Source organism: Hyaena hyaena, unplaced genomic scaffold (genome assembly GCF_003009895.1).
Source record: "Hyaena hyaena isolate Hyena2069 unplaced genomic scaffold, ASM300989v1 scaffold_341, whole genome shotgun sequence".
Lineage (NCBI taxonomy): Eukaryota > Metazoa > Chordata > Mammalia > Carnivora > Hyaenidae > Hyaena > Hyaena hyaena.
This window is the reverse complement of record NW_024080973.1, coordinates 162,377-187,316: the sequence shown is the minus strand read 5'-3', so window position 1 is coordinate 187,316 and position 24,940 is coordinate 162,377. Positions and strand designations below refer to the sequence as shown.

At 40.7% G+C, this 24,940-nt stretch overlaps 1 protein-coding gene and 1 long non-coding RNA gene across 5 annotated transcripts in view; one reads left to right on the top strand and one right to left on the bottom strand.

Moving 5' to 3' along the window:
• PTAR1 (protein prenyltransferase alpha subunit repeat containing 1) overlaps positions 1 to 14,905 on the bottom strand; it is a 43,972-nt gene extending 29,067 nt beyond the window's left edge. For all 3 annotated transcript variants that reach the window (XM_039249527.1, XM_039249528.1, XM_039249529.1), the window contains exons 1-2: positions 14,773 to 14,905; positions 5,449 to 5,618 (exon numbers count right to left, since the gene is read on the bottom strand). In XM_039249527.1, coding sequence (XP_039105458.1) covers positions 5,449 to 5,618; positions 14,773 to 14,858 — 256 coding nt within the window. In that variant the 5' untranslated portion in view covers positions 14,859 to 14,905. The remainder of the gene's footprint in view (positions 1 to 5,448; positions 5,619 to 14,772) is intronic.
• A 131-nt stretch (positions 14,906 to 15,036) lies between these two features.
• Positions 15,037 to 24,940, top strand: part of LOC120243414 — a 35,348-nt gene continuing 25,444 nt past the window's right edge. For both annotated transcript variants that reach the window (XR_005531308.1, XR_005531306.1), the window contains exons 1-3: positions 15,037 to 15,147; positions 20,174 to 20,289; positions 24,707 to 24,810. This is a non-coding gene — a long non-coding RNA (uncharacterized LOC120243414). The remainder of the gene's footprint in view (positions 15,148 to 20,173; positions 20,290 to 24,706; positions 24,811 to 24,940) is intronic.

Sequence of the window (24,940 nt, the reverse complement as noted above, 5' to 3'; positions counted from 1 at the left end):
CCTGGTGACATATAACAGCCACAGGCCCCTTCCCCTTCTGACACACTGCCAACTCCTCCAGGCTCAGGACTCAAGTTCAGATAGAACCTCCGTCAGGAAGCTTTCCAGTTAGATCCAAGAGGCGAGAGTGAAGTGAAATGTGAAGTGGGAAAGGGTCAAAGAAGAAGTAACCAGCTTAGAAATACTGGACACAACTGAAGAATCATTCCTGAATTACATGTATTTTTCTGTTCTTCTTCCCCTCTGGTTCTGGCTAAACCAGAGACAGGAAACAAGTGTTTCCTGAGAGCCTACCTACTAAAGGCCAGGCACTGTGCTGGCTGCTGTACACACACGGACTCAGGCAGTCCTCTCAACAGCCCTCTGACACCTTTTACAATTCCCTTCTTTTGGTGAGGAAATAGGAAGAGGTTAAATAATTTGCCTAAAGTCACCACTAAGTGGCTTCAGCATCCTGACAAACTGAGTCTAAATCCAGATGTTTTCCTGCAAAGCAGATGGTCTTTCTACTATGGCATACTGTCTACAATTACTTTGCCCTCTTCAAGTCAGGACTGAACCAAGATCTAAAGACAAACATGTGTATCAACAGTTAACGGTAACTATTTCATTCTACATTTTATCAACTATATAACATATTCTTTAATTTTTAAATTATAAAGAGAGAGAGAGATGGGGGGTGGGGGGGAGGAGATGGGCAGAAGGGGAGAAAGAATCTTAACAGGCCCCAGGTTCAGCACGGAGCCCAATGTAGAGCTCTATCCCATGAACCAGGGATCATGACCTGAGTCCAAATCAAGAGTCAGATGTTCAACCAACTGAGCCATCCAAGCGCCCCATATACCATACTCTTTGTTACCCAGCAGATGTGACCTACTGATATCCCTATGGTCTCTTGAAATTAACACAGATCTCTCTCCAAATACCAGCAAACAAATGTTCCTTTGTTACACATACTCTGATACATGACTAACTCAACATCACATCACAAGGAGAAAATGAATCAGGGCGTATTATACGCAGAAAAATAGGTAAATCACAATGGTGATATGGAGAGGATAAAGGGATGCTACAGAAAATCAGAGAAAAATCAATATTCTTTGTCAAAATGGCATTCCAGAAACGGCCCAAAGCCAGGAGTCACCTGGTAATGGTCACTGCATTTGACAACCGTCTCTGACAGAGATATGTTTTCATGCATCTAGAAATAAACCCAAGGCCAACTAGGTTGGTTAATTTCTTCCTCCAAAATACCTTCAGGTTACCACAAGAAGAGACACTTGAGATAAAGCTGTGTGGTAAACACCAGAAAGGCCCTTTTATTACAGAATATAGTCACTGAATCGATAGCCAGACTGAGCTAAAACCTCTTGCTTACCAAACTCTTGTTTATTTGACAAATGTCTGTTGAACACATTAAGGTGCTGAGTATATAAAGACAGACGGGCCATAATCCCTCTTTCTACCAAACTTACATTCTACTGGGGGAAAATATTTTTTAAATAATCAACGACAATGAAGTATGATAAGTGTTACTATGCGAGCAGTCTGAATAAAGACCCTTGTGGGAGTGCAGAGAAGTGACTGGAACAGTCAATCAGCCTTCACAAGTGTGTGCCATGTGTGGGTGTGTACTGGCAACCACAACAACAGTGACAACATAAGACATGAACTTGGCCTCAGCCAAGGCACGGACATAAGGCAGTGGTACACAGCCGTCTAAGAATGAACAGTGTATGTTGTGGCTGGAAGGAATGTCAAATGGCTGCAAACTCTAATGCTTCTAGGGTTTACATGAGTGTCAAAAAAAAAAGCAAAGCAAACCTAAAGTTAAGTAGCAACCGACACTCTGCCTCCATGTCTGCTGATGTGAGGAGGCTGCAGAAAACTCAACAGGCCAAGTCAGTCCAGAGAAGGCACAAGCCATGTGCCCTGGCCAGCTGTTGCTGTGCAGAAATTTATGTACCTGATTTTTCAAGTGAAAACAAATCCAGATTTGCATCTTAGCTTTAAAAGTTCATTTTGGTTTTAAACGTTTCTCCAAATTATGAAAAATAGTTTAAAAAACATCTTGGAAGCCAAAATCAAATCTCTCTGTGGGCTGGCGTCAGCCGGAGGGATGCAAACTTACACCCTGTGCTGCTGGATATAAAGCAGAGGGAAAGGCTGGTGCTGAAGGCTGGGGACACACTGTGAGTGCCCTTGAACACCACGCCACGGAGTTCGAACTCTCCCTTGACCCTGTAGGTGTCATGAAATAAGATGTACAGATAGGTATTTCAGGAGAGCATGTCTCAAGTTGTGTTTCTAAGAAATGTGCCTAGAAGCACTGTTTGAAACAACCGGCTTGTGGCATGATGAACACGCCACCAGCTATGTGTAATTACATTTGTTCAGGTGAGAAATAAGACACAAAAGCAGGTGGCTGTCAAAGAGAAAGCGTGGTTACGGGCAGGGGCTGTGAGAAAGAGGAAGCACTTGGACACACAACGGCGAGACTGAACTCTTCTCGGTCACAGTCAATGCTGGAGACTTCTCTCTTGCTTTGGTTTTTGTCACGGATTTCTTAAAATTCAAAATTACAGTATCGTTCCTCTCCCGGATCAAATATGGCTACTACTGAAGCAGACTTTTAAAAAAATATTGGTCTCTAAGGAATGAACAGGGAGGCGTGACAGTTCATTTTGGTGTTGATGTTAAACCTGACTGGCTACAGGGTGCCCAGATCAAACGTTCCTAAACATCCGAGGGTGTCTGTGAGGGCGGTTAGCATTTACATCAGTAGACTTCATCAAGTAGACTGCCCTCCCCAGTGTGGGCGGGCATCTTCCAGGCTGCTGAGGGCCGAATACAACAAAGGACGAAGGAGGAGGTATTTAGCCTCCTGTCTTTTTGCTTCCTGTCTGCTTGAGCTGGGACAACTCATCGAATCTCCTCTAGCCTTCGGACTCTGGGATTTAAACCACCTCCCCTGGGTCTGAGGCCTTCTGACCCAAACACTGGCTTTCCTGGGTGTCCAGCTTGAAGAGAGCAGACTGCGGGCTTCTCAGTCTCCATAATCCCATCAGCTAATTTGTCATAATAAATCTCTCTATATAACATTTTCTAGTGGTTTCTTCGGAGAACTCTAACCGGTACAGGTGCTTTGTAAACATCTAAGGAATTCAGCACATGAATGAGAGCATGAATGCAGTCTGGTTAAAAAGAAAAAAAAATTCTACTCCAAGAATAAAGGTCACCTCCATTGCAGAATACATTCCCAGGCAATGCCTACACACAGATATGGACATTTCTGAAATTCTTTCAGCTTTCTTCACTTGGTTCTTTTTATGGATGTTTTCTACAAAAACAGTTTTAAAGGTACAGCATTTTCATGAAATAACTGCTTTTTCCTAGTATTTTTTGCTTTTTTCTTAGCAAGACTCACCTCTGTGTAGTAACTGCTTCAGTTCACAAGGTTGGTCTAATTCTCTGTTAGTCAGCATTACCACGTATCTTTTTCTGACATATCAGAAATTTACTTTTGTATTTTTATTCTTAACACAATATACAACCTGAGGACTAGGTGATACCACACTACACTATGCTGTCACCGCCCACGAAAAAAGTGAAATTAAAAACTGTTTCCATGAGGATCTAGGTTAGGATGATGTCAAGTTGCTTCTGTACTCATGCACAGTTAGTTGCACCAGAAATCAAAATTTTGATGCCAGCTACTCATGTGAGTGAGCTTAGCCTTTTGATAGGTCTCCTGGACCTATCGAGACTACAACTTCATGAGGAGATTTGATAAAGCCTGCAGTGTGATAGTGTCTGGAGAGACAAGACACAGGGAGATGGAGAGAAGGATCTAGAAGGCTACAGGGAGACTGGGCTAGCATACATGAATGGGCAAAAAATAACGATCAGAAACAACATTAACAGAAGCCTTTGGCATTTTAAAATGCAGACTGCTGCTTCTCCACTACACGAGCATCATTCTGCCTCCATGCCTCCCCCAGCTAGCTATGTACTGGCTCAATCATACATTTTTGTTTGTCAGAACATACACAATACAGCTGTGTTTGGCAAAAACTAACTCGATGGACTCACATGGTGTTACTTTGTGCCTTACTGCTACTGAAACCCACCACAGGTTTCATGAGCCTGCCATCTATCCACCACAGGATGAAAGAGGGCCCAACAACTGATAAAGACCCTTACCTTTCAATTTATGCCTAAACTTGGACCTTTAGGCTTGTGTCCCAAACTTAAACTATGCCACAAACTTAGGCATAGCCTTCAAAGTAAGAAATATGTATCAGGGGACTGAGTCCTATTTCACATTCAATCTTCAAATCAGATTTCTTTTCTATCGGTCGAAAGACGGAAGAGTGCTATTATGACCGTCCTTTACGCACGACGCTGAGAGGAGTACAAGGAAATCAGTATGTCATACCTCTGGCAACACTCCACAGGGAGATTGTTTTTCACCCGACTGTAAGCTTCTTGAGTAAAAGGAACATGTATTATTCATCTCTTTATCCCCACAGTACTTAGAACAGCCTGCACTATGAGTAGGCTCATGGTAATGGCTACCAAACTGGTAATTAAAATTCTCCAGGAAACAAAGTTCTTCTTCAAAATTAGCCTCCAGGCGTACTGAGCACTTCTGAAGGTACTGCTGTATTGGGAAAGGGCAGCTTGATAAAAAGTCAAGAACACGGTCTTAGCTGAGTACTCTTTTTTTTTTTAACCTAAAAAGTAAAGGGGATTTGTGCACGTGGAGGCTAAATGTCACATATGGGGGAAAGCTAAGAAAAGAGACCAGGCAGGATGAATAGTGTCCTGTGCAGCAAAGAAGTGTCTCAGGGGAGCGAAAGAAGTGAATGCTGGGATGCTTCTCTTTCGCTTCTAGCAGCACAGGGGCAGGACAGAGGACCGAAGCTCAAACGGGAAGCATGAGAGCACCTCCGTAAATCAGAGCTGGTTCGCAGCGTAACTACCACCATCACACCTCCGGTATCACGTTTGGTCTGCTACCAAAATGAGTTCTAGTGCTTACAGAGTTACTAAAGGATCACAACCCAGAGAACCTGACCTTGTAGGGACGAGAGTCTTCCTCGGTATTTTTCAAACTTTCTTTTATAGCCACAGGATGTTTTCTTCAAATAAAATTTTAAAAAGAACCCTGACCACCTAAATAGGTAAAGTCAGAACTCCTATGACTGACTGCCCAGGCCACCTACTGCGGCCTGTATCACAGTGAATCCTCTATCACTGTGGATGCAAAAGCTGAAAATCCTGATGCGTCCAAACTCCTCACCTGACAGAGAGGTTAGGCTGCTGCCCCAGCAGTGAATCGAAGAGCCAGGACCAAAATCTAGGGCTGCCAACACCCAGAGAGGGTTCTTCCCCTGGATTTCTTGCTGTTTCTAACAAACAGAAGAGGACAGAGTTCACACTTACCATCTTTGTTCAGCCACTGCTTCCTCGTTCTGTACATAAGGAGCTTGTTATGGACATATGGGAGGAGGAACTTGACACACCAGCTCTCCACACCAAGTTTGTTTTCAACCAGGACGATGGGACTCCGGTTATACCTGGCTTCAGGACACGGGATCAGACCAATTTCATCTCTGAATATGTAACACATAAAGAAGAATTAAAGATCAGACTGCTAGCTTTTCAAATCCTCCATAGTATTAAAAAGAAAAGTGACATATTTCCCTTTCTTAAAAATATCATGTAGCTCACATGCTGGATTAGTAGGAATTAAAAAAAAAGTTTTAAAATACAGACCACAGTACAGGAAAATTAGTATGCTGACTCCCCACTGAGGGAAATGAAAATTGGTCTGATATTTGATGGAAATTTGAAAATGTCTTTCAAAATTTTGAACTGCATATACTCTCTGACCCCCAGAGATTCCACTGCTCCGAAGTTATCCTAGGCCACAGTTTATCAATAGGATGTTACTGCAACACTGCAACCCAACTGGAAAGAATCTAAACTGTGTCAAAATAAGATGGAAGACTATGGCTTCTGCCTGTGGTACAGGTGTACAAAAATCGGGCAGACTGGCAGACGCTGGTATGGAAAGGACGCCAAGATCTATGAAACCAGAAAATGAGCAGAATGCCAAATGGTGTATGGCACAAAGCCTTTTATATAAATTTTTTTAGAAGAAGCAGCACAAGAAATCTGGGGACAAAGAATTTTATTTTTATACAGTTTAAATTTCCTAATCATCTGAATGTATCATTTCTATTTTTTTTTAATGTACTAGTTTTGCCTGGTAATGTATGTGGAGCAGAAACAAATTACCAACTAACGTTATCTCATCAATGAAATTGTGGGCCTTTTTTTCTTTATGGCCTTTTCTACATCGATGAATTAAAAAAATAAACACACACTGATAAGTTTGCTGAAACAGAAAATACATCTCAGAATTTGATCCTTTTCATTTAAGGCGGCATCTATATCCTTCAAACCACTTCAACTTAAATTGAAAATTTACATTTGAGGTGGAGATTTAATAAACAATATGTATAGCAGTTGACTTTCGTAGTAAATGAACCAGCAAACATAAAAATGGTTTTGCAAAACCTGCACATGCCTTTCAACCATAAACAATTTATGATAACTAGCTATATTAAAAAAAAATTTAAAAACGGTTTTCAGAGCTTATGTATGACATTATCTATTATGTCCTTGGGATTCCCCAACCAAGAACACAGTAGTTTGAGAGATGCAAGAGGGGGAAACACGTTTAAGTCCAAGTTACAAGAAAAGCCCTCTTTTTTGTTCACTTGGTGGGAGGCTGTGGAACCACAATAATATCCCTCCTGGAAACTGTAAACCAGAGAGTGCAGAGTTAGCCTACTTTCTACTGATCACTTGGTTAACAACAGAGGTGGATACATCAATAAACAATAGTACTCCAGGGGTAAGTCACTGACCATTCTTTCAAGCTGATTTAACCTAAGCTAGATTTTGAGACCTAAGGCATTTTTGTCTTGACCATTGGCCCCTAGAAATCTACTGATATACGATGTCAGAACTATCTACACATTTTCTGATACTGGGTACTGAAAATGCAAAAATGGATAAAACAAGGTGGTCCCGGACTTCATAGTGCTGACAGTTTTGATGGAAGTTGTATCAATATCTTTAATAATATGTTGACCCTCTGCCATCCCAGTGGTATAAATAAAGTTTTGTAGGAAGAACTTAAGCAATGCTGAGAGCCCAACTGAGATCCGCATCCAGTATTTGCAAATGTTTTTGCATTTGTATTTGTTTATGTAAAATCTACCTAATTCGCTGTTAGGACAACTAGACACATTGAGGGCTAGCCCTAATACATGCCTGAATCTCCGGTATTTTCTGGTGCTCAGGTTTTACTATATGAACTAGAACATTTAAAAATTAAACTTAGAATTACAGTAAAACAAAATAAACTCACCATCATTACTTTAAGAAAGTCTGTTCTCTGAGATGTAATAACCACTTACAACGCTCAAAGAACCGCAGATGTCAAGAATACGAATGCCAGAATAACGGGAATAAAAGAATCCTACCTTCTGGGTACATTTGAAGCAGGAGGTGGTTAAATTCACAATGTGAAAACCTGCCTTGCTCATTATTTATACCAGAAATAAAACGCCCAATTAATAATTTGCTACCTAAATGAAAGGACAGAGTCATGTGCACAAATAAAAAACACACTTCTTTAGCTGGGTGCTGTTCTTCCAAGAAATCATGTTACAAAACAAGCCTGCACTGATACTCAGATGCTCAGTAACTGTCACTGAAAGGCTGGTTAACGTGCACTTTGGTGATAACATTCAAATCAACCATTTTCAAAGAATATCACTTCTTGACTCTCCAAAAGAATATTATCTCTGATTTCCTTTTTTAAAATTTTAATGCTTATTTTTGAGAGGGGGTGGTGGAAGGGCACAGAGAGAGAGGGACAGAGAATCTGAAGCAGGCTCCAGGCTCCGAGCTGTGAGCATAGTTCATGACCTGAGCGGAAGTCAGACACAACCGACTGAGCCACCCAAGTGCCCGATTTCCTTCTAATGCAGTGGGCCCAAGTTCTGGTTTTCATTTGGCCTCCACAGACCTCAATTTCCTTATTTGTAAAACAGTGGAATTGCATTACATCTCTAAATAAGGGAAATGGACTGCTAGGTGTCACTCAGCTTTCAAATTCTGACTGAGAAACCTGACAGTTATTCCATGTAAAGAGAATGAAAATGGCGACATCAGGGGGAAACAAACATCAAAAGAGAGGTAGCAGGATGTAGACAAAAGCACTCAATCTTCCAAGGTCCAGGGTGCTCCCTAGCCTCCACTCTACCTCTAACAGTCAAAGGTGAATGTGGTAAGTCACGGGTCATCAGTACCCTTATCTGAAATAAAGGAAAAACAATGCCTGCGAGGAAGAGCAAACATTACAAGGTAAAGCATGTGGTCAGCTATAAAGTGATAGGCAAAGATGAAGTGTATTATCTGTAATTCAGTTAAGAGCCTGAGGCCAAACAGAAAAGTTACTTGATTAATAGACAGGAAGCTGAAGCAAAAAAGTTAAGCCTTTGTCATTATTTGACACTAAATACAGTGCTTTGCTGCTTTCTAAAAATATAACATTTACTTTAGAAAGATAGGTAGGTCAGTAAGCTCCCAAGTTAACAGTGTGTTTGACTTCAGGCTTCTTCTATGCTGAGTCCCTGAGGTCATAGTCCACTTTTTTTTCAGACAATTTAGAATAGGATTCCAGAATCATTTTTAAATGGAAAGGGACCACATTTCCCCAGTATCTCACTTTATCACACAAGGAAACCGAGGTCCACTGAGGTTAAGATGATCAATCAAGGTCACATTGCTAACGCTAAGTTAAAAATCTGGATCTCTTAATAGTCAGCCCCAAACCCATGAAGCTAATGATAAAAACATCAGTGAAAGCAAGCAGAATTTAGATCAATTCCTTCTGGATTTCTGGGAAGACTTCTGGCTATTTAAATCCTAATTTCATACTCAAGAAAAGTTAGAAAACTTGTGGGGAAAAAATAAACTAAACGTCTTTTGTCATCCCTCTACACATACTTTCCTACAATCCTTTTTAAAAACTTAACAATTCACATTAAACATTTTCCTACATAATTAATTTTATATATTGATATAAAATTCTATACATTGATATTCATAGTTGGAATGAATGTGCTATAAATATCAAATACAACTCCACTTATCTCCTTGTGAAATAATGTTATAAGAGAAATTTCTGACTCTTTTACCACCACTCCAGTCTTTTATTTTTCTGGTTTCTGGCAATTAAATTCCTGGTGTTTAACAAGGACACTCAAAACCTGTATAACCAATGTCACAGGATTTTTAAAGGAATGAAGGTTTGCAATGGTGAAAAAGTTCTAATATTCTCAGAGAGCCCATGAAGCTCACTTTTTAGGTTACCTTCAAAGGCTGCTCCAAAAACACAGCAAAATGGAATGAACCAACACATTTAAAAAGATCATCCTTAGCAAGGTATAGCTTTCTAAGTGCTTCATTCTAAGCAGGGATCCACTGGCTTCCAGAGGAAGTTCAAGGTTCATATAACACTGATACTTTGTTCCTGATGTTTGGACAGCTTCCCTTGTCTGCACTTTTTAGAAACATCCTCAATTAGAGCAGGCCCACATAGTAATTTCAAACGTAGTATCACCCAGTTTCCCTTCTGGGTGGGAAGAATGGTCCCCAAATACTAAACTGAACTCTGTAATTTGGAGCGACCACACACAAAACAAGCCCAGGGATTCTGGAAATAGTATAAACTTCTTAATCTAATAGTCATTTTGTTATTTATTCACCCTAGAATTCTTTCTTTTTTTAAAAAAATTTTTTAATATTTCATTTATCTCTGAGAGAGAGACAGAGAGTGAGAGAGAGAAAGAGAGAGAGAGAGGGAGGGAGGGAGGCAGCGTGGGCAGGGGAGGGTCAGAGAGAGAGGGAGACACAGAATCCAAAGCAGGCTCCAGGCTCTGAGCTGTCAGCCCAGAGCCCAACGCGGGGCCCAAACCCACGAACTGCAAGATCATGACCCGAGCCGAAGTCGGACGCTTAACCGACTGAGCCACCCAGGTGCCCCTAGAATTCTTTCTAAAATGACTAAAAAGAAGATTTAGTGAAATATCTAAAGGAACTGACCCTTTCATATCGACAATTAAAACTACCAGTGATTAAATTGTTTCAGAAACTTCATAAGTATTCTCACTTCGAAAGAGTACTCATTTCACATATCACTTCCTGGACTTATTTTTAAAACAGCTACATATATTGTTACTGTTTATTTATTGAGTGTTCATTGTGTACTCTGCTCTGTGTTTGGTTTTACATAAATTATTTTGTTTGTTTCATACAATAATCTTATTAAGTAGAAATTTTAACCCCACTTTATAGATAAAATAGTTCCAAGTCTACCCAGCTACTAATTGACAGGCCAAGATTCAAATCCTAACTTTTACAACTATTCTATTATTTAAAGAAACAGGTAAAAAATCAAGTATAAAAAGACAATTTAGGTATTGTGGTTTCCTACTCTTCAGTTCAACTTACAGATTTGCCTTTCCTCACTCCTCCCTTACTCAAAAAATTTCCACTGGGGCCTATCCACTGCCTAGGAAGTGTATTTTTCCTGACCCAACTCTTAGCTATCCTTCATGTCTCAATTTAACTGCTATTTCCTCAAAAGAACTATCTCAAGCTTCAAATATGAATTAGGCCTCTCAGTTATCATTCCTTCAAATATCCTTCTTCTTCTTTCAGGCTCTTCATAATCTGTGTGGTTTGTTCCACTGGGCTAAGGACCATGAGTGAGATGTTCACGACTGTTCGCCCCACTCCTAGACCTACACACTGAGGGGCTAGAATTCTATCTGTGAAATACAGCTACTCTTCTGCTGAATGCAAACATGGGATGAAAGAAATTCAGCCACATAGTCAAGGACCTCCACAATCTGACTCTACTGTATCTATCATCTTTTGCTGCTTCAGGTTAATTTCCAGTTCGATGTGGAGGTGGCTCCCTCCCTGGAACTATAAATCCTACCCAGCCTTCAAAGTTCAGCTTAAAACCCACCTGCCCTAAGGGCCCTGGCCTAGACCTACAAAGCCTTCCTTCTCCATCTAATACACTCACACAGCACTTGCTCACCATGCTGCTAGCCCAGCCTTCACCACGAACTGCTTTGCAGTAAACAGTAATTTACTATTCATGCAGGTGGGTCTTAGGTCTCTATCTAGAGCTATGGTGTGCAGTACAGCGGTCACTAGGCACATTTGACACTATGTACAAGTCAAATAACATGAAATAAAATTTAAAATTCAGTTCCTCATTCACATTAGCACCATTCCAAGCATTCTATAGTTACACATGCCTAGTGACTACCACACTGGACAGCACACGGCAAATCCACCATCATAGATATCTCTGTCCCTTGAGTATAAGAACTTTATTTTATACTGCTTCCTATTCCATACCGCTGGACTACCTACAGCATCTCATAAACGGTGAGAGTTCAATATATATTTTAAAGAGTAATAAAAAAATAACTCCGTAGATAAGAAACCTTTGACATGACCCTAATTACACCATAAACAGCTATCTTCCACATTAGCAAAGGTCTATATTGTTAAACTATCGTTAGTCCCTGGGTCAAACCTTCAGCTGTTTTTCTAGTGGTATTCTCTAACAGTCAGCCATATAGACAACATTTTATGTTATTTTTTTGGTGTATAAAGTACTTCACATTCATCATTCAGTTGGCCAATATGGTTTTCTGAGGAATACAGAAATTCAGCTTAAATCTAATATTTACCAAGTGGCAGCTACGGGCCAGCCATCGCGTGACATGACCTTCCTATGTTCTTACCAACCTCGCCAGACCCAGAGGAAACTGAGGTTGACAGAGGGTAACCTATCCGCATCCACCTGTAACAAAATTGACATCTTACCCGACGCATGTTCGACTCCTGGGGAGGCATACTTACAGAAACGAAGTCAGTATGTTTAATGGAGTGGATGTTGTCTAATAAAATTACAAGCTATCTTGTGTTTGATGAAAAAAGAAAACAGTAAAGAATGAAAAACTTTTCTCGGTCATACTGAAAAGCGGTTAGGTACTAACTTTCAAGATAAATGGTGTCTTTTTTTTGCTTTTAACCAGGAAGAGAGCCTGTTTATTTTGCAAGTAAGGCAGCTAGATTAGGGGAAGAAGTACAAGCAATTTTGAAAAATGCAACTCAGACATTTTTAAAGAATCTGCATAGTAATATTACTGAAAATGTCATTTTTGTAGGAAACATATACTAAAATATAGCTGAAGATTACAGGCAGTGAGTTATTTAGGTTCTTCAGACCTATAGTATGTATCATTTCAAATTATTTCAAATCCTCAACCTATTTCAAACTATTAAATTTTGAATGATCTAAATGCTTATTAATAGTATAAAATTATGGGCACTCCCAGGTGGCTCAGTCAGTTAAATGTCCAACTTCGGCTCAGGTCACGATCTCACGGTTCGTGGGTTCAAGCCCCACGTCGGGTTCTGTGCTGACAGCTCAGAGCCTGGAGCCTGTCTTTGGATTCTGTGTCTCCCTCTTTCTCTGCTCCTCCCCTGCTCATGCTGTCTCCCTCTCTCCCTCTCAAAAATAAGACATTTAAAAAAATAATAATATGAAATTATGCACTGATAGCATGAGATTTCACCATTAAAAAAAATGATTGGGGTTATCAAAGTCCTTGATGAGTTTCAATAAATATGATCCAGAAGAACAGAGATGTGATCCAAAACGCATTGTCTCAACCCATCAAGCCAGTGAACACTCAATCTGTTTCTTCAAATATAAAACACTGATGTGCTTTTTAAATCTACCCCAGAGAAGAGAAACTACTGTACTTTTTAGACTTTTTTTCTAATCTCTGCTATAATTTCTTCAAGAAAAACAACATCAGGGATGATAAAATAGGCCTTTCACTTACCCAACTTTTTTTTTTTTTTTGAGGTTGTCTCTTATTTACACTCCAGCTCTCATTCTCAAAAAGGGACTGAAAGACTGATATACAAGGCATCAAAGCATTCTTTAGAGGACCCAGGACCCACTATGGTTACTGCCAGGAAATCATTCCAAACACTCACTTTAAAAAAAGGGCAGCAGTCACAAGGGGGAAAGGAAGTGGACACTGTCAGAGATGGCAGGTGTGTTTAGAGGCCAGAAGCCTTTTGTTTTAAAAGAGGCACGGTTACCGGTTGTGTGCCGGGCGGGTGCAAGATGGCTGAGGGGTTAATTTTTAGAAGCACCACTGTGAGGTAGACGAACACTTCATTTAGATGTAGATCTACTAGCTTCTTTAAGCAGAAAAGCTTAAGGGCTTAAAATGCTTGAAAAGAGTAAGTGTTCATGTGTTGCAGTTTAAAACCTAAACTATTAGGGGCTCCTGGGTGGCTCAGTCGGTTAAGCATCTGACTCCGGGTTTCAGCTCAGGTCATGATCTCATGGTTCATAGGTTCAGGGCCTGCACTGGGCTCTGTGCTGACAATGTGGAGCCCACTCTGGATTCTCTCTCTCCCTCCCTCTCCCTCTCTCTCTCTCTGCTCCTCCCCAACTCGTATGCATGTGTGTGCTCTCCATCTCTCTCTCTCTTAAACAAACTTTAAAACACAAAAATCAATGAAAAAGAAAATATTAAAAGAAAAACCCTACAATTAGAAAAAGACAAATACAGTAACATAAAACTGGATTCCATGATTCTTTCTTTTGGTGCGGGAGGGGGCGAGGAGAGAAGGGTGGTAATTAAACACTCTTGCTTCTCCCTGCTCTTCTGGATACTGTAGACATATCTTTTTTTAGCTTCCTTTTCCACTCGTTACATTAAAGCAGAAGTGTCAGAAAGAATACAGCGTCTTCTAGTATCTTCCCGGAGTACTCCAAGTACCATGAAAAGGAAGGTGGGAACGATACGTGTTAGTGCTGTGGTGTCCTACTTAAAGAGCGCAGCAGCGTCAGGGTAAGAACAGAGTTAGTTACGTTCCCGGTAACTATGAATCAGCCAATGCTACAAAGTGTCAAGGTCTCATCCGCTTTACACCAGACCCATCCGGTACCTACCGAAGCTACTACACTCCTGAGAATGCTCTCATCACCTCCAAAGCAGGAGGCTTCCATCAGAGTCCCTCCACAATCTTGGGACTAGAGAGCCAAAAGTCAACAGCAGCCCCAAACTACCTTTGGCTACTAAGCTGAGGGTTTCCCGGTCCACTGAAAATAAGATGATCGGTGACAACCCGCCCCCACCCCTGATCACCGGTCCGGATGAACCTCCAAAGAGTTGTCTTTACAACGCACCTACGGCCCCCACACTGTGTGTTCCCGTGTGCCTTACACGGATGTAGGATGCGGACACACCGGTGAAGTCCTTCGAGTTGCGAGAACTCCTAGGGAAGGAGAGCCAGAAAAGTCGCTCCGTTCCGATTTTCCGAGGTCACTTCTAGGGACTCGCCCGCGACCGCGTTCCGGCTGCGGAAAGCGGGCCCTGCGGCGGCCGCCGACACTCCCGCCCAGACCTCGCTCGGTCCCCTCCGGCGAGGGGCGCGCGGGCCGGGACGTCCCCCCCCCCCCTCCCCGCAGCCAAAGATCGGCTCCCGGCTCGCGCCTCGGCCCCGCCCCTGCCCGCCCCCGACGACCCCCGGGGGCGGCCGAGGCGACGGCCCCGCCGGCGCACGACTCACATGTGCGGATTCCTCCTGAAGGCGTTGGTGATGTCCTTCACCACCCGCTGCACCAGCACCGCCACCTCCTCGCTCGTCTCGGCCATGTTGGCGGCGGCCGCGGCGGCTGGGGCGCGCCTCCGGGAGAGCGCCGGGCGGCCGGCGGGAGTTCCGCGGGGAGCGCGCGCGTGTGCGCCGGTTGGGCCGCGCCCCCGCCCCCGCCGCAGTCGCGGCCGCCGCCGCCGCCGCCGCCGCCGAGCACTTCCGGGTCAGGCCGCCGGAGGCCGGGGCGTGGCGCCAGCCGCCCACTGGGGCTGAGGCCGCCTGGTTGGTTCCCGACTTTCGCTGGTACCCGAGTTTCTAAGCGTCCCGGAAGATGCTGCAGAGTTATTTGAGGTCGCTGTTTTACACGTTTTGTGTTAATTTGTAGTTCACTCAGGGCCGAGGAGGGAGGAGTCTTGCTATAGTCAATCTTCCGGAGCCGGAGTCGGTCTGAACTCGCCGGGGCCACCCGCTGCCCTGGGAACCAGCCCCCGGGAGCTTCTGGAGGAAAGTGTAACTGAGGGCGCGGGCCCTTTGGCGCTGTTAGTCTTTGGGAGTTTTGGGAGCCTCTTGGCTTTATTTTCCCGGTTGGAGGGACGAGGCGGCCCACAGGCGCCGGTGGCCGAGTGCGCCCCAGTTGGACCGTGTTGGTGACCTCCTTTTGGACCCGCTTGCCAATATCGGCCTCGGAGCAGCCATTTTTCAAAAACTGAATTTAAAAAAATTAATGCATTAAAGGAAGAGAAAGGAAAGTTATTTGCCATCTGAATCCAGGGAGTGGACGTACAGAAAATATGTTTTAGACTTTCTCCTTTGAGTGTACTTCATTTTGTACATCATTTGGCGTGCTCTGAACGCTGCGTGTCAATTTTGGAGTTAGAAAACCAAGACCCTGGCGAAATTTAACAGCCATTAGATGGGCTAATGGCTCTTAATAGCCATTAGCCCTGCTACAAATAATTTTTTTATAGAAAACTTTAAATAGCTTTGTATTTCATTTAGAGTTTGAAATGCCATAATTTCCATAGGTCAGATTTCCCTTCACCCTTCGGTGATAGAAAAATCTGGGTGCTTTTGAAAAATCAGTTATTTTTGCTTAATCCGTGAGATCCCTATCTCCTAAAAAGCTTTTTAAAATCGAGCTCGTAGTCTGTTTAATGTGAAATAATGTGGCGCATTTGAAGTAGTGTTGATGATTGTGAGAGTAGAAACCATACATTCATCGGTTGCAAAATTAATGAGGTGAACTATATCCAGTGGATGATACTCCCCGTGGGTATGTTTGGAAAGGTTAGACCTGCTGTCTGGACACTGGCCGCCTGGTTTTAAAAGAAATGAACTAGAAGTTTCATAAAACTGTATAGAAACAAGATGGGACAGGTTTGAAAGTGAAATCAAACAAACCTTAACCTCTTGACAGGTTTCCAAGTGAGGCAGTGAAGTGAACGCGTGTTTAGATTCCCAGGCCAAGGATTACTTCAGATATGTTAGTTACTCTTAAGAAGGTGATCCCAATCCCCAAATGGTTTGCCTTGCAACTGATATGTCTTCCTCTTCACTTAAAGCCTTGCATCCTTTTCTAACAAAAGCGGAAAATAAATCCTGACTTCTCAAAATTAGGAATATTTTTTCCCAAAGAGTTCATTTTTATTTTAAAAATCAGTGAGACTTTGGGACACCTGGGTGGCTCCGGCGGTTACGTGTCCAACTCTTGATTTGGGCTCAGATGGTGATCTCCGGTTGAGGAGTTCGAGCCCCACAGGCCAGGCTGCTTGGGATTCACTCTGTTGTCTCCCTCTCCCTTGCCTCCTACTCACAATCTCACAGTCTTTCAAAACTAAATGAACATTAAAAAAAAAAAAATTAGTGAGATTTAAAATTTTCACTCTAATATATTCAACGGGAAAAAGACACAAATTTTGTCCATATATCCTGAAGTAAAATTGATATTCCAGAAAGATAATTTTTCTGTATGGTTGTTTATGCCTCCCCACAAACACAGACCTAGATGCACACACATCTTTGTACTCGTTTGAAAGGCGTGAATTAACATGTCTCATATTTCTTCTAAGAATTCACAAATTGTTTCACCCAATTTAGGATTTATGTTTAGAACTCAATTTTTTTTAAGAATTGGAGCATATTAGAACTGTAATCTAGCCCCCCTGATTTTGCATATAAAGAAATAGTTTCAAAGAAGTTAAGAATTTAAATTCATGAGACTTAATAATGATATGTATTATCATGTACATATGAATATAAGAATAGCATGATTTGTGGAAATCTTTTGTCAAAGATTTATGTTCAGGGATCTACAAAATATATTTACTGCTAATAATGAAATATTGTAAATACCTTAAGTGCCTAACATTGGGAAATGAGTAAATTATAGTAAATCTATAAGATCAAATACTACTTGTTATTTAAAAGCATATTAAAAGAATATATACCAAACTCTTAGTGGGAGATATATTTATAGCAGAATTTTACTTTCTGAGTAACACAAAGAAAAATGTATAATATTTGTAAGAAGAATTTTAAAAGGTTATGTTGATAAAAATATATGTATTTGTTAGTCAACTGTCTCATGCATATTTGTTATCTTAGAGATATTGATTTTTAAGTGTCCTCTAGTTATTGTTCACATGTCTGTGAATATATTTTGATAGTCCACCCCTTTCCCCAATCATGCTTTTCATAGTTTAGACTATTTGATCATGGGGGAAGAAGTAGATACATAATGACAAAACGAAATACCAAAACAGCATACAAGACAACCCTAATTATATATATGTAAAACAAATTGTATGAAATGTTAACTAACAATGGTTACCTCTGTATGATGGAATTACTGGAGATAATTAAGACCTATATACATTCTTTATGTTCTTCTGGATGTTGCAAACTTTCTACAATGAAAAACCTAATGTATGTTAAGGACCTTGGAAGGATAAAAGACAACAAGGTGATTTTAATGATGAGCCTAGTAATTACTTTGGTGAAGAGCTGTGAAGAAACTTCTAATCTGTTTCCATTTTCACTCTGTTACTCTACTTCTACTACTATGTTGTGTCGTTTATTTATTTGGGTTGAAGTCCATTTCCCATAGTAATGATACACATGATAGAGTGTAAATAGTATTAAACATGTTCTTATCCTGTGCTGTTATTACAAAAACAAACTACACCATTAAGAAAAACTACATGTTCAATTTTAAATGCTTCCTAATAGTATTACCATGTGGGTAACTATATAATTACAGTGTGCCAAACTTCAGCTGTATCACTATCACAAAATTTAAAATCAAAGAAATTACTGGGCCACCTGGGTGGCTCAGTTGGTTGGGAGGCTGACTTTGACTCAGGTCATGATCTCACGGTTTTGAGTTCGAGCCCTGCATCAGGCTTTGTGCTGACAGCTCAGAGCCTGGAGCCTGCTTCGGATGCTGTTTCTCCCTCTCTCTCTCTCCCTCTCTCCCTCCCCTGCTCACTCTCTGTCTCTCAAAAATAAATTTTTAAAAAGTTTAAAAATTTTTTTTAATAAATACAATCCAAGAAATTACTAACAAAGAAATAGGAGAAGGGAAATAAGGATGCTAGTCAAAAAGCTACAATATTGATGTCTTTTAATGAATTTTTTTTTTATTTCTAGGAAAGAGAGAGAGAGAGAGAGAGAGAGACAGTGTGAGCAGGGGAGGGTCAGAGAGAGAGGGAGACACAGACTCTGAAACAGGCTCCAGGCTCTGAGCTGGCAGTCAGCACAGAGCCTGACGTGGGGCTCAAACCCACGAACTGTGAGATCATGACCTAAGCGAAAGTCGGACGCTTAACCGACTAAGCCACCCAGGCGCCCCACTTTTAATGAATTCTTAAGAAAAGCCTACAAGAGTGATAATCATTTTTGAAGTTTTTATTAAATACCACTTTAAGAAAAGGAACAGAAATTAGTAAATGATTTTTTTTTTTTTTTTTTGGAGACAGAGTGCACGTATGAGCAGGGGAGGGGCCGAAAGAGGGAGGGAGAGAGAGGGAGAGAGAGAAGATTTTAAGCACGCTCCATGCTCAGTGCAGATCCCAACACAGGGCCTGATCCCATGATCCTAGGATTATGACCTGACCGAAATCAAGAGTTGGTTGCTCAACTGACTGAGCCACCTGGATGCCCCAATAAATGAATTTTAATGGCATATGCATTAAACTTAGGAGAATTTTGGTATACTCTTTGCCTTAGGGCGTTGGTTTATTTTCCCCAAAGAAAACATCATGGATAATGAAGCATGATTATTTTTAATTTTTTATTTTTAAGTACTTATTTATTTTGAGAGTAAGAACATGCATGCACATGAAGGGGGGCAGAGAGAGGGAGAGAGAGAGAGTCCCAGCAGGCTCTGTATTGTCTGTGTAGAGCCTAATGGGGGCCTGGAACTCATGAAACTTGAGATCATATAAACCTGAGCCCATATAAAGAATCAGATGCTCAAATGACTAAGCCATTCAGGCGCCCCTATAAAGTACTATTTTTTTACACTTAGTTGATATTGTTAGCCTTTCATTAATTGTTGAGATAAAGATGAGAAAGCATTTGATACCATCTTTAAACTTGGAAGCACTATATAAATGATTACTTATTTCTATGACTAAAGAAAGCCTTATTACAAGTAAATCGTATTGGGACACCTTGGTGGCTCAGTCAGTTGAGTGTCCAATTCTTGATTTCAGCTCAGGTCATGATCCCAGGGTCATGGGATGGAGTCCCGCATTGGCCTCTGTGCTGAGTACAGAGCCTGCTTAAGATTCCCTCTCTCGACTCTTGAATGCTGACAAAAACTGAGGACTGATGGATGTGGGGGGGAGGAGGGATGGGCATGGAGTAGGACACTTGTGGGGATGAGCACTGAGTGTTATGTGGAAACTAATTTGACAATAAACTATTTGTAAAAAAAAAAAAAATCCCTCTCTCCCTACTCTACCCTTCTCCCCAACTTGCATGCATGCTCTCTTTCTCTAAAATTAAAATAAATAAGTAAATTAGTTTTAAAACACAACAATAAACTAAGTCTAAGGTAAATACTCACATTCAATATGAAACTCTATTGTTTAACATTTTTAAAGAAAATTACACTGATTGTAAATCTCCTACTTAAAACATGAAGTTTTTTTAACCTGACAGAGTTGGTAAATGCTATCAAGATGCTAGTCATGAAGATGACCTTAAATAACCAGTTAATGCTGATATTAGAATCCCTGAGGATACAGAAATGAGGATACCAGTTGCATAATAAGGTTTTTGTTGCTGAGTAAGTGATGTTTTATTTTTCTTGACATTCGATAGTCTGAAAATGTCATCCTTCGCTTGGCCTTCTTCTTTCTTCCTGCCACAGAGGCCCAGGAGACCCATGATGTAATCTTCAGAAAAGAACAGAAGGTAATGTCTGAGACAAACACAGAGAGAAAGAGCCAGTCCAGAACTTGTATGTGCAAATAGCTACGGAGATAGGTAAGTTTCCACAATGCAAAGAATTTTTCTTATATATTGAAGGTGTCAGATTGTTGTGGGAATTTTCTTAGTAATATGCCTTCTATTGGATGGCTCAATGAAACTAGTTCTCAATTATGAGTACATTCTTAGGGCTTTTTTTTTGTTTTCTGTTTTATTTATTCTTTAGTATGAATATTACTATAATAAAAACCTTAGAGTTAGGCTAAGAAATCATTTAGAAAATTAGGAAAAGGTTCATCTGACTACAGAAGAGACTTCTTCAGTAATTGCCTCAAAGTAAGACAAGGCTCTACCTCCTCTTCTTTCATCTCCTTCTTAATTTTTCAATGCAGAAATTTGGTCACAAAAGGGGAGCCTGGGTGGCTTAGTCGGTTAAGCGTCCGACTTTCGGTTAGGTCATGATCTCACGGTTCGTGGGTTCGAGCCCTGCATCGGGCTCTGTGCTGACTGCCAGCTCAGAGCCTGGAGCCTGTTTCAGTCTGTGACTCCCTCTCTCTCTGACCCTCCCCTGCTCACGCTGTCTCTCTCTCTGTCTCTCTCCTAGGAATACAAAAAAAAAAAAAAAAAGAAATTTGGTCACAAAAATATAGCATATCTCTCAGTTTCTTCTTGTTTCCGTATTTTAAGCCAGTGCTGAGACTTGTCAAAATTGACATTAGGCCAAAATAACCCATAAGACATGATGAGCTTTCTCTGTTAAATATTGAATTATGCTCTTGCTTTCGTATAGCATTTATAGAGAAGTGTAGTCCCATAGTTTAAGTTTTAGGAAGAAATGCCAAAGGGTAACTCCCCAGTTTCTTCTGACTTTAGGCACTTTAATTTCTCTGGTAAGTCTCCCAAATCACCAGTGGTGTGCAAAAAGGCCAGTACAAAAGATGGACTGTTTGGTTTATAGAAGGAGCAGGATGACCACTATTCCTGAAAGGAGAGTCCAAGCACTTGTACTTATTTATTCCACAAATTTTAATGACTGTTTCTGTGTGTGAGACACTGTGCCAATGGTTGTGGATACGATGGTGAGAAAAACAGACATTATTCTTGTCTTCCTGTGGAACTTACAGTCTGATGGAAGATATGCACAGTATTCAAGTAAGCAGACAAATATATAACAACAAATTGTGATAGAAGGCACAGAAGGGAAAGGCAAAGTACCATGACAGATGATAACAGCCTGGGGGTAAGGGCATAGTTTTAGACAGTGTGGTCAGGGACATCTTTTCCGTGTGGTGACACTTAAGCTGAAACATGAACGATGAGAAGGAAATGGCCCTGTGAAAAGTAGGGAAAGAGCCTCACCAGCAGTGAAAACAGTATGTGTGAAGGCTCTAAGGAGAAAAGAGCCTACGTAGCGTGTCTCAGTAACTGAAAGAAGACCAAACTAATAACTTTTACTGGTCTGACACTGGTAAGTGATTTCAGAATTAGTATTGCTGTCAGCTGAATGTCAGCTATGAGCATGATTGCCTACCTCCAGTTTTTCTTCCTTTCTATATCCTTTTTCTTTTCTACGTGCTATACTGGACAGCTCACCATGGACAGCTCATGTTGCATGGTTATCTGGTATACCATGAATCAGGTATTTAGTCTGGGGAGCCCTGTAGCAAGCCTAGAACTATTTATCAAAAGGGTAATATTTATCAGTAGAAGATGAATAGGCAGCTTTCCCCCCAAACCTGAAGGGAAAAAAAATAAAACCCTTTCCCCTAACTTTAGGATATTGCCAGGATTTTTTCCTCCCTACAGTTGGGTCTTCTGGATCATATGGCCCAAGATCAGTTTGCCTGGAAGCTGTGGGATCCATTCAAAACTATGAATTACTCAGCAAATTACTCAATCTAGAATATTCAAATAGAGGACATGTTGCCTCCTGAATCCAAAGCTACCCATGTGTCTCTTTCTCAATGGCAAAGTGTGCAGGATGAAGCAACTTGCCCTTCACTTTGGTAGAAATATTGTGACATGCCCTAGATGACTGAACTCTTAGCAACTTCACTGTGATTGCAGTCCCTTGAATGTTTTAAGGCTTATCTTCCTTCCTCTGTCGTATAAATTCTTACCAAGGAATAAAGAGTATTTGCTACTTACTGCACATGAAGTCAAATGTCTCAGAGGAAAGGACTAAAACAATCATTGTGTACTCATAGACTCTTCTATTATCTTACCATGTATATCACATGTAACTAACAGTTGTCTGTTAGTTCAGAATCTTTATCCTTGTATAGAAGACCCATTCCACAAGGGCCAGAACCCTGTTTGTCCAGCGTGGTGCTGTATCCCTGTGCCTTGCTTTATGTATAGTGGGGTCTCAGTTAGTACTTAAATGAATGGATAGAGGGATGAAAGGAAAGGATGGGGGAAATAGGAAAGGACAGAATAGCCAACACATAATGTAGATATAATAAAGAAGCAGTAGAGGAAGTCACCCAGGAATTTAGTCAGAGTCTGAATCATAGGAAACTCAAGGCCATATTTTTGCAGTTGAAATTTTTCTGAAAAGCTGCAGGGAGCCATTGAAGGGGTTTATGCTTCTTGGCTGACATTCACTCCTTCTTCAAACGTGCTCTCATTATGTTATACTGTGGTTATTTATCCTTACTTATGTAAATAAGCACACATATTTGTACATACACAGTTTGAGCTTTATTTCATGACACGGTGAGAGAATCCATTTCATTTTTAATTTTATTTTCCTAGCACCTGGCATATTACCTGAGCATAATGAACATTTCAACATTGGTTAAATGAATAAATAAAGGCTTGATTAAAATGCTACTTCTACTATGAAGACTTCTTTGGTCACCCCAGGTGAAAATGCTCTCCCATATTCTTAACTCCATTGTACTCTATGTAGTCTATGCTTGACACTTTTCATGTTGTTTTATGGAATTGTCAACTTCACTTTTGTATCCCAACAATATAGTACAGTTTCTTGTATGAGGCAGACATTAAGTATGTATTTATTTACTTATTTATTTAAAATTTTTTTTAATGTTTATTATTTATTTCTGAGAGAGAGACAGCATGAGCAGGGGAGGGTCAGAGAGAGAGAGAAACACAGAATCTGAAACAGGCTCTAGGCTCAGAGCTGGCTGTCAGCACAGAGCCCGATGCGGGGCTTGAACCCACGAACCATGAGATCATGACCTGAGCTGAAGTCGGATGCTTAACCGACTGAGCCACCCAGGTACCCCAAGTATATATTTATTGAGTGGAGAAAAGACAATATGTTTACCCTCTTGTTGTTGATGTTATGGGTAGCAAAGAGTTATACAGTGAAAATTTAAATAGTATTTAAAATTTTTCATTCAGTTGGTATTCTCATAGATTTATTTTATTCTATAATGTATTTTCACAAGTTGGGTAAGTGTGGATGGTATAGCAACATTTTTGTTTTGGAAAAAGTTACATATCATGTTAAATCTTTTTTTTAACCCTTTTTAATTGAGATAATCGCATACCGTAAAGTTCACCCTTTTAAAGTGTAAAACTTAGTTGTTTTTCATATAGTCAAGAGGTTATACAACCATCACCACTGTGTAATTCAGAATATTTTCATCACCCCTTACTGAATCTGGTTCTGGTGTTAGCTTTGTCACTTCACATTCTGGGTTTGCTTGTTTTCTTTCCTTCTAGCATGCCTTATAATCTTTTGTTGAAAAATGGACAAGATATCTGGGACAATAAAAACTCAGGGAAATGGGCCTTTAGTAAGAAGTTTTATGAATACGTGGTTAGGAGCTGGACTGTGTTTCATGTTACAGCTGTAGCCATAGTTGTAGGGACCACAGTGCTCAGTTTCCTCAGGTGCACTTTTGTTTTCTTTCTCCTGTCATCTTAGGTTTTCCTAAGAATTCCTTCTTAAATAGAATTTGTGTCTTGACACTCTTTCAGTTATAATCCAGTTATTATACTGGAACCCTGTTGATGTGGCATTAAGGTGCTGGTGGAGAGGAATTGTTCTGTAATTTTATGAATGACCCTCAGTCTCTAGTGGGCCTCAGTCCTTGGGCTATCACTTTCAGAAGTACTCCTTAGCTTTTTTTCTTCTTAGAGTAAATAGGGAGAATTTCAAGACGGGCTAGAGTTGGCTAATTGCCCTTCCCTGGGTCATATAAGGGTCTGGTAACATCATTTTAGTTGAAGCATTGGCCATTATTACAGATAATGCTTTGGGTGTATTTCTTTTTTTTCTTTTTTTTTTTTCTTCTTCTTCTTCTTTTTTTTTTTTTTACAAATAGTTTATTGTCAAATTAGTTTCCACATAACACCCAGTGCTCATCCCCACTAGTGGCTTTGGGTGTATTTCAAAATGTTAATTTAAAATGGGTGAGTATTATGGGGGGCATTACCATGAGAACCTGGTGGGGTTTCCTTGAGGTAAAACTCATAAGAATGTTTGGGTTCCTCTAAGATTGGGTCCCCAAGGAGGTCTCAGTCTTGACCTAGTACACACTCAGCGTCCAGCAGTTTGTGAAGATGATCACTTAAGTTAAGACTCCAGCATCTTTGCTCCAGGTAAGCTGATCTCAGCTGTGATTCTCTGTGTTTGGCTGTTTCTCAGATTTCTGGGTGATGATTTTTCCTGTGATCTTAATTCTGTGATGGGTCTAAGAAAAGTCATTTATTTTCTTTTTTTTTTTTTTTA